At 26.3% G+C, this 10,340-nt stretch overlaps 1 protein-coding gene across 1 annotated transcript; it reads left to right on the plus strand.

Moving 5' to 3' along the window:
- Positions 1-2,353: 2,353 nt before the first annotated feature.
- On the plus strand, positions 2,354-2,740 carry Phum_PHUM097060 (uncharacterized protein; the record flags this gene model as incomplete). Its single annotated transcript, XM_002423881.1, has 2 exons — positions 2,354-2,548; positions 2,663-2,740. The coding sequence occupies 2 exons, from the start codon at positions 2,354-2,356 to the stop codon at positions 2,738-2,740; spliced, it is 273 nt and encodes a 90-aa protein (XP_002423926.1).
- Between the last annotated feature and the right edge of the window lie 7,600 nt (positions 2,741-10,340).

The raw sequence follows: 10,340 nt of genomic DNA on the forward strand, positions 1-10,340 counted from the left end.
AACAACCGCCTCATATACTCTTACGGTTCAACGATCAAAAGCTTTTTCGCTCAACGACATCTGTAATTACACAATTTTTTTTTTTTTTAACGTTTTCCTGGAGGAGGAGAAGGAGTAGGGGGGAAGAGGAAGAGGCAAAAAAAGAAAGGAAGGAAGGTACGCATGTAAATATACGTACGCATTCGTTCGCATAAAATTCGCTTTAAAAAATTTTTTTAAAAATTAAAGTAAACCGTGCGAGTACGTTGGTGCTTCCATACCGCCACACCATACAATTCTTCGTTTTTTATCGAGAAAGAGAGAGAGAGAGAGAGAGAGGAAGAAAGAAAGAGAGGAAGAGAGAGGGAGAGAGAGAGGAAGAGAGAGAGAGATGACAAAAGAAAAATTTCTAATAATAATAAAATTCGAATTTAATTTTTTTTTTTTGTTGTTGTTGTTTGTCGTCGAGGAAATAAATAAAACGGAAACGGAAAATGATTATTGTAAAAAAAAGAAAAAAGGAAGAAGAAGAAGAAGAAGGAAAACCTTCTCGCTTTTCTTTTTAATATTTGATTTTCACCTTGGAAAAATTTTTAATTAACGTGTTATGGATTCGGGTTATAAACGAACGGATTCTATGACGGAAACGAACGTTAAACGTTCGCTTTGAAAAAAAATTTTATTTTTTTTGGTTGTTTGTTAATCTAACGTTTGTCAACCTCTCTCTCTCTCTCTCCATCACGCTCGCGGATGTATGACGTCACACATCGATGGATTATTTTCCTTCCTTCCTTCCTCCTCGTACAATCTTATAATAAAATTATTTTCAAAGATGATCGCGTTTAAAAAAAAATATCCACGTGTCACGCGAGCGTTTTTTGTTTTGTTTTTGTTCTTATCACTTAAAACTTAGTTTTTATTATATTTTTTGATAAGAAATAAGGAAAAAGTTCGCATTCACGAAACGCTTGTAAAATTTCATTTACATTTCACCGTAAAGCCTAAATCAATATAAAAGGTTTTTAGAAATTAATTTTATACTTGAGATAATGTTGCTAAGATATTTTTATATTAATAAAAAAGAAATTCATTTGAATTTAACATTTCTCGTGTAAAAAACTCTTATTTTTCATCATCTTCATCATATTCTTTCTTTTAACTTCTCCCTTTCCTTCCCCCTCCTCCCATTCTCTTTTCTCTTTTTTACGTTAAAAATTTATAATAAATAATAATATTATTATTTTCATCGTCGTCATTACGTATAAATAGAAAAATAAAAGGATGTGAAATTTGTCGTCGTTTATATAAAGTTAGTCATTCATTCAGTCATTCAGTCAGTTAGTCAATCATTGATTTTATTATTTTTTATTTATGACGTTTAAGAGAAAATTTTATTTTAAAAAAAAAAAAAAGGCGTCTGCTTGCGCTCTCTTGCATTTGTAGATTTTGTCGAAAACTTGTTAAGTTAATGCTCGAATGCGTGACCGGCTGACATGCGCTCGACGATGAAAAATAAAAGAAAATTTTTTTTTTTTTATATAAAATGGTGATTAATTCAACACAGTTCGTTAAAAAAAAAAAAAAAAATTTATTTAAACTCGTTTTTTATTTTATTTTTTCTGAGCGGTAAAAACAAACAAACAAACAAACGAAAGACAAACGAAAAAGAAAATATTTGGCGTGATGAAAAAAAAAAAAAAAAAATGAAAAAAATTTTTTGTCTTTGAGTTATCGATGTGATGATGACGTATTTAATTACCACATTTACATAATTCTCATCGATCAATCAATCAATCAATCAACCAATCATTCGATCGATCGATCGATGAGTATCGTTTGTAAATTTTTTAATAGTTTTGTTTTTAAAATTCGTTTGTTTTCCTAATAAAAAATTCGATAAGTAATTAATTAAATTATATAAAAGATTTTTCAATAACTTATATCGTTATTATTATTATTATTATTATTACTATTATTATGAAGCCTCTGTAATTATTTTTTGAGGTCAATGACATTTTGACAAAAATTTGGCAAAAGATTTTTTAAAAGAGGTTAATCCGTTGTCGAAAAAAATTTTTTTTTGGCAAGAGAAAAAGTAAATAAAACAAAAGGTTTAAGAACAATAATGGTTGGAATTTTTTTTTAAGGGATGATGATTTTAAGAAGAAGAGGGATGAATAGTTTCTTTCTTTTTATTGTAAAATTAATAATAATAATAATAATCGAAGGTAACTAACAGTACATTGTTTGTGATGGTTTTTTTTTTTCGTTAGTGAAAAAGAATAGAAATGGCGTAACGTGAGGGTAGTGAACCCTTGAGAAGGACAACAACCTATAATATTGAACCTTGTTTCGTTTTATGATAATAATAATAATGATGATAGACTTACCCTTATGTGGCATTTTCCAAAATGCTTCAGCAGCAGCACAGGGCTCTCTGGCCGAACCCGCCAAAGCGAGACTTGCTCCCAACAACGTTTTGTCTGTTGTCGTATTAGAACTTTTTGAGGAAGATGAATCGGCCTCCAAACGGCCGGCAAGTAACACACTCGCGCCCAGCGTGCCGTCGGTTACTTATTCAGAAAGAATTCTGTCGAAGAAAAAAAGGAAAAATCACAATTTAAATTGGAGTGCCTTTCGGGAAAACTATTATTATTATTATCGTGAAATGTTTTTAAAAAAGATCCCGTACGAGATCCCTACCACACAATCATACGACATAAAAGTAATTAAGATATGTCTAGATTTTGTTACTGATTAAACCATTGAAGCAATTAAAGAGAGAGAGAGAGAGAAGGAAGATGACTGACTGACTGTAAAAAAGCCGAAAAAGAAACTTTTCTCTTAATCGTATCACCACCCCCTCCCTCCCTCCCCCCACACGCTCAAAAGCATGTCCTTGGCATGTCCAAGTACCCTCCACCTTTACCTATCATCCATTTTTTCCTTGTGCATTTAGTCATGCAACTCATTTTCCGGAGTGTCTCTTTTATTTCTTTTTCCTTTTTTCCTCTTTTTCCTTTCCTTTTTTTTCATTTCCAGTAATTGCGTTCTCTCTCTCTTTTTTTTTTGTCCCTTTCAATGGAACCTCGCCAATTATTTCTTCTTTTTTTTTTTTTTTGTTCAAAACAACATGATCAAAACGAACCACTCCAATTTTCCAATGGTTCCAATCTTTTGTTAAAACCTTTTAAACATTCAACCTTTCATTTGACCATATATATATACTTGACATTAAAAAAAAAAAGTTGTCTTCTGACTGGAGAAGACATTTTTTCAAACAAACAATTTTTTAAAACAACAAACAAACAAACAAACAAAAAAACAAACACTTTACCGCAATTTTTTTTTTTTTTTGTTTTTTAATTTAAATCCACGAAAAAATAATAATTTACGCGCGTTTTTTTTTTAATAAATAAAACCCTATGCCGTATTATCATTATCATTATTATTACTATCATTATTATTATCATTATTATTATATTTAATATAAATTTAATTATTATCAAGTAAAATCGAGTAGAAAAAAAAACAAATAAATAAATAAAAAAAAAGGTTTAGGTCATGTTTTGTTACGTAAACAAAAAAATTTTTTTTTCTTTCTCTCTCTCTCTCAACACAAATAAGACAAGTAGAAGACGGAGAGAGAGAGAGAGAGAGAGAGAAAGAGAAAATATAAAAAAATTTTTTTTTCTTAACGATTTGTTTTTATTTGTTTTATGTTTTATGTTTTTTTGTTGTTGATCTGCGGGGGTGGTGATTTAAATTTATCATTATTATTATCACGGGATAATAAAATAATAATTTTGTAGTATTCCTTACTTTTTTTTGGGGGGGCGGATGGAGGGTCCCTTTAATTTTTCATCAATTACTTTATTACAAAAACGCGCGTTATCAATTTTTTTCTTGTTTTGATAACAGGAAATAAATGAACGAAATTATTAATTTTTCTTTTTTTAAATGAAAATTTTTCAGGTATAATAAAATTAAAATTTTTTTTTTTTGTTTAATGACACTTTTTAGAAAAGGTCTTTAACCTTTTTTTTTTGGCCCCTCGTGATATTTGTCATTTTCTATCTCTCTCTCTTTCTCTTTCTCTCTTTTAAATATATTTTATCGTAACCTTTTTTTTTAATTATTTTTTAGACATTTTTTTTTAATATTATTTTTTTTTAATTTGGCGCCAAAATTATTTTTATATTTAAAAAAAAAAAAAAAAGAAAATTTTTTTAATGATGATGACGATCGGCGGCGATTATTATCAGTTCCGGCGGTTACGATTGATAACGGTTATCACTTATAGAATAACCGTTAAATTAATTTTAAATAAATAATTGATTTTTAAATTTGATGTTTGTTGTTTTAAAAATTTTCCTCGGTTTTTGATTTTTCCGAAATGATTTTTTTTTGTTTTGTTACGTTTTCACGTTTGGATTCTGTGAGAAATTTTAAATTTGAAATGTTGGTAACATTGCCGTCGTTGTGAATGATGCATCTCAAAGAATTTTTTTGTTTTTGGTAGGAAATACGTTGTAGTGATGTTATTGTAATAATTTGATAAAACGACGGATTGTTTTTGTTTTTTAACGAACCTGATAACTACTGATAACGCACCTTTTTTTTTAATAATAATAATAATAATAATAATAATAATAATAATAATAATTTTCGTAAATAAAAAAAAAAAGAAATTATATATTTAAAATTTTCCGAATCGAATAATATATAAATCTTATCGTTTCAAAATTTATAAAAAAAAAAAAAAAATTACGTTATGAAACATTTTATAAAACCCTAGAAACTACTGGAAACTACTGGAAAACGCTGGAAAATGCTGGAATTTTTTTTTAACATTAAAACAAATTTTAAAAAATTAAAAATTTATTATTAAAGTCGAATAAAATTTAATTTTACTTTACGTAATTTTTTTTTTTAAGAATCGTTTCGCTAAAAATTTTCGTCGTTTTTATATAATTTTTGTTTTTGTCAACAACTTCCGGCGGAAACATAGAAAATTTTTATCGTTATAATAATTATTTTTAAAAAATTTCTTTTCTGCTCCACGTTTTATAATTTTAGTTTCGTTTTTTTTTATTTTGTCTATTTAAAAAATTAACGCTCGCGTATTTTTTGTTTATTTCACATCAAAAACGCGCGTAATTTTTTTTTTTAAATAAAAAATTATTATTTAACTTTCATTTCTAATTTTTTCGTAAATTTATTTATAGAAAAAAAAAAAAGAAAATTTTTTTAACCGAACGGTTTTCTACATTAAGTTACAAACACACACACAAAACGAACGTCATTATTATTATTATTATTATTAATATCATTCTAAAAAACGATAAAATATATATAAAAATGAATAAGAGAAATAATAAATACTTACTTAAATAATAAAACGGCGTGAATTTTCTTAAAGTCATGATGATGAAAACAAAAAAAAAAACAAAAAAAATAATAATAATAATAATAATTAATAAATAACTAAATCGATCGATATATAAATAAAATTATTAATAAGTATACAATTATCACTATTATCACACACTTTTTCACTATTATTATTATTATAAAATCACTTTCCGAAAAAAAAACGAACAAAAATTGATTCCGTTTTATCCGAACTGTTTAGTTTAAAAAATTTTTTTATTTTTTCTTTTTCTCTCGTATGCGAATAACGAGAAAAATTTTGCAATAAACCTCCCCGAAAAAAAAAAAAAAATTTTTTTTATTAAAACACAAACGAAGAAGTTTTCCGTTATTTTTTTTTTTTTTTTGTTTTTCCAAACGATTACCCAGTTGATTGCTTTAAAGTGTTAACCGTCGAAAAACCATAAACTACTCTTTTCGGTTCGAAGGATTTTAGATATAAATTTATCGGTTGGTTGGCAAGGTTTCGTGCACGGATGGATGGATTTTTTTTTTTACACGAATTCACGGTTGTCTAGTCTTCTCGTTGTATATTCTGAATGACCGGTTTGGTGGGCCGTGCCTTTCACACTAGAGATCCTTTACCATTCGTATACATTTTTTACACTCTTAAACTTTTCTCTCTCTCTCTCTCGTATGTGTATGTATTTGCCTTATCTTTCCACGTTACTAAATGTGTGCGTGAGTGCGTGTGTGTGTTGTGTATGTGCGTGTGTGTGTGTTGTGTGTTTTTTCGTACGTGCAAAAACATCGTAACTTATATTATAAAAAAAATTTATCGTGAGTTAAACGTAAGACCATAGTTTCCAGTCATACTGGAAAACGGTATAGACCTTTTATTCATTTTACCCTTAAAGATTTATATGTTTAATTTTAAAAAATTATATCTCCATTTTATCCCTATCCTTTTTATTTCTACGCGTTTGTGTTTGTTGTTGTGGTTGTTGTTACGAATCAAATATTTTATTTTATTTTTTATGAATAATTTTATAGTTTTATTTATTTTTTGTTTTGTTTCGAACGGATTAATTCCAGTTTTATCAATGTTTCGTTTGTTTAAAAAAAAAAATTTTCCAGTTTTTTTTTTTTTTTTGGGGGGGGGGAAGGGGGGAGTTTGTAGTGAGTTTTTTTTTTTTATTTAATAATAATTATCATGTACGAAGATTAAATAATTTTTATCAGCAATTATTGTTTCGGTAAAATGATGATAGCGTCGTAGGAAAAAAAAAATGATAATAATAATATCAATTTTTTTTTTTTTTTCCGGATCACTTCGTGGATATAAACTTTTTTTTTCCTGAACGTTTTTTACTGTTTTTTTTTTCGAAAAAAAAAAATTAAAAAAAACGTTTTAACGTATGTTTAACATATGTGTAAAACGGTTTTTTTTACAAGTCATAAAATTTTTATTTTTATTTTATTTTTTATATATATTTTTGGAAAACATTTTTACACGGAGTTATTGTGGAAAAAAGAAAAAGGGGGCGGAGTTAACCTCGTGGGCGTTTTTTCCAGTAATATTACAGCGAGTTTGATTTTCTAACGACAAAATTATCATGGAGAAAACTCTCTTTGAAATAATTATTATTATTATTGTTTTTTTTATTTAAAACGCGTGTTCAAAAAATTTATAAATTTTATTACGGTAATTATTAAATTTTAATAAATCTATTTTTTATTTATTAAAAAAAAATATTATTACGTAATTTATTAAAAAAGAAAAGAGGGTTTCTGCATTTTGTAATTCTTATTAGAAAATTTTCCCCCCATTTAAAATTATATCAATTTGAAAATAATAAAGGCGTGATGTTATTAATACATAAAATCTGAATGGTTAAAAAACATTTGCCTTTTATTTTACGTTTCCTTATTGGTCTATATATCGACGCCATATTAATTTTACGCTCCAGGCTTAAAAACTTTTTGTTCTTTTTTGACTCCAGGAGGGATAACGGCAACATCGATTTTAATATTCGGACATTTATTTCATTTTATCATGGAATTATACATATACATATATATTTGATATGATTTTCGTACGGAGTTTATTATTTTAGTTTATATTGTTTTTATTATTAATCGAACTATTATTATTATTATTATTTTCCGAACGATCGTTTATCATCGCACCTGATTTATCAACGTATTTTTTTTTTTTTTTTTATTAATTTTCCTGGAGAAAAGAATAAAAGGAGAGGAAAATTGTAATTTGTGCGCGAATTTTTTTTTTTTTAAATTAATTTGTGCGTTTGTAATTATTATTATTATTAATTTTATTACTATTATTATTAGTATTATTATTATTTAAATAAATTTTTGATTTTTAAAAATACATTTATTTATTTATTTATTTAAGTACATGTTTTTATTTATTTATTTTGTTTTTTTTGGAAAAGAAACCTTTCTCATTACTCTCCGCATTATTTATTTATTACCATTATTATTATTATTATTCAAGGTGGATTGTTGTTGTTGTTGTTGGTAATAATTTGTTCGTTTGTTTATTTTCTTTTTGTTATGTTTATTGTAAATATTTTTTATCTACGGTGATAGTATTATTAATATTATTTTTTTATGGGGAGAGTCAATGAATGAGATGAATGTAAAGAGAGGGGGGAAAATTGTTTTATTTATTAATAATTTATTACTCGTTAATTTTATTACCTAATTTTATTAATTAATAAAATCGTCAATGCCTGAAAAAGGAAAAGTGAAAAAAAAATGATTACTAATTTAGGGTAATAAAGCTAAATATTACGGTAATTATAATATGCGAATTGATTGAAGCAGGTAATAAATTGAGTAATAAAATTTTTATTAAAATTATTACATAAATTAAAAAAGGTGAGGATGGGAGGGGGAAGGAGGGAAAGCGGGAGGGAAACGTAAAAAAGAAGGTTAAGAAAAAAAAAAATTTGTTATTGAAATTGTTGTTTGTTTGCGTTTGTTTGCGTTTATTTGCGTTTGTTTGCGTTTGTTAGTGTTTGTTTATGTTTGCATGTGTGTCAGTTGGAACATTTTCTATTACGTAATTTTTTTTTTTTAAATTATTTAAATAAAATTTAAACTATAGAAAATATATACAAAAAAAATTGCAAGTTTTTTCTTTCTTTCTCTCTCTCGCTTATATGTTTATCCTTCTTTCTCTCTCTCTCTCTTTTATGTTTATCCATCTTTCTTTCTCTCTCTCTTTTTTCTATCCCTTTTTTTTATCTGTTTATACACAAAACGTTTTGAGAATCAATAAAAAAGAATCAATAAAGAAAAAAATTTTTTTTTTTTTTAAATTAACGGTTGGGGGGTGTTAAAAAAGGGTGGGTTAAAAAAAAACAACGTGAAAAAATTACCCCAGCACACGCACACACGCACTCCGTTTAAATTTAAAAATTTTTTAAACCTCAAAAAAAAAAATAAAAAAATTTTTTTTATCTTTTTCGACAAAACGACAAGATTTTCAAGTCGGCGGCATCTTTAAATTCATTTTCAATCACGTCATGGAATTCATTCCAGCAGAAAATTTTTGTTTTTTAAAAAACTTTCGTGTGGGGGATTCCCCTTTTTAATATTTCATAAGTTAAACATGAATTTATGCTTTTTTTTTTTTTTTTAATCGAAAGAGAAATTTTTTTTTTTTGTCGAATCGATACGATCGCATTCGTAATTTATTTCAATGCGTTTAAAAAACTTTTCTTATCAAAAACGCGCGCGTTTTTATTTATATAAAAAAAAAAAATCAAAGTTTTTTTTAAAAAAAATTTTTTTCCAGTTCAAATGTTCGATTAAAAAAAAAAAAAAAAAACATAATTGAAATCTTTCTGTTGTACAACATTGTCGGCTTTTGTATTGTTCCTTTTCTTACCTTTTCTTTCTTTCCTTTTTTTGTCGCAACAATTCAAAAACTTTTAACAAATAAAAAAAAATCATGCGTAATTATTTTATACTAAGTTCGGTAAAAAAAAAAAAAAAAAATTTTATAAAGAGATCGGTAACCTTTTGCAAAAATAAAAACTATTTTGTACACAAAGAGAGAGGAGGAGAAGAAGTGAGTTAAAAAAGGATAGAAAAAGGATTTAAAACCGCATTGAGATTCCTCTAAAAAAAAAAATGCAATTCTTTTTTTATAATAATAAAAAATTTTTTTTTTATCTCTCTTTCTCTCTCTCACTCGAGTTTATACGAAATTAAAAAAATATATACATTCGGTATTGGATTTTGATGGGGAAGAAGAAGGGGAGGGGGAAGAGGGAAAGGATAAATCCCCCGAAAGTGTTTTTCGACTCAAGAGATAATCCGGAGATTTCAATAGGAATTGCATGAGAAATAAAAGATGTCGGTCGCCTTTGATATAAATTTCATGTATACGTGAAAAAGTTAGTGCGTTTGTTGTCGGCCGAAACCTTTTTTACCATCCATCTTCATCTCTCTCTCTCTCTCTCTCTCTCTTTCCCATCATCATCATCTCATCCAGTTTTACAAAATAATCATTTCGGTATTTTTTTTTCACAGTTTTCCCGACAAACAACGACTGTGATACCACAAAATGTGCATTAAAAATTAATTATTTTCCCGTTTGTTTGTTTTGTCTCATCACGGAAACAAACGAATTCATTATTATTATTATTATCACGTCTTAACGTTTGTAGAATTGTTTAAAAATATTTATTCCAGGTTTTTATCCATAAGGAATATGAGTGATCCCTGATGTTATAACCTATGACATCACAAAAATTCTTTTAACCTCTTCCTTTGAAATTATTGTTATTATTATTATTATTATTATTATTATTATTATTATTATTATTATTATTATTATTATTATTATTATTATTATTATTATTATTATTATTATTATTATTATTATTATTATTATTATTATTATTATTATTATTATTATTATATATTATGACCACGTGGATAAATAGAACAAT

The sequence above is a fragment of the Pediculus humanus genome, genomic scaffold (assembly GCF_000006295.1).
Source record: "Pediculus humanus corporis 1103172107447 genomic scaffold, whole genome shotgun sequence".
Classification (NCBI taxonomy): domain Eukaryota; kingdom Metazoa; phylum Arthropoda; class Insecta; order Psocodea; family Pediculidae; genus Pediculus; species Pediculus humanus.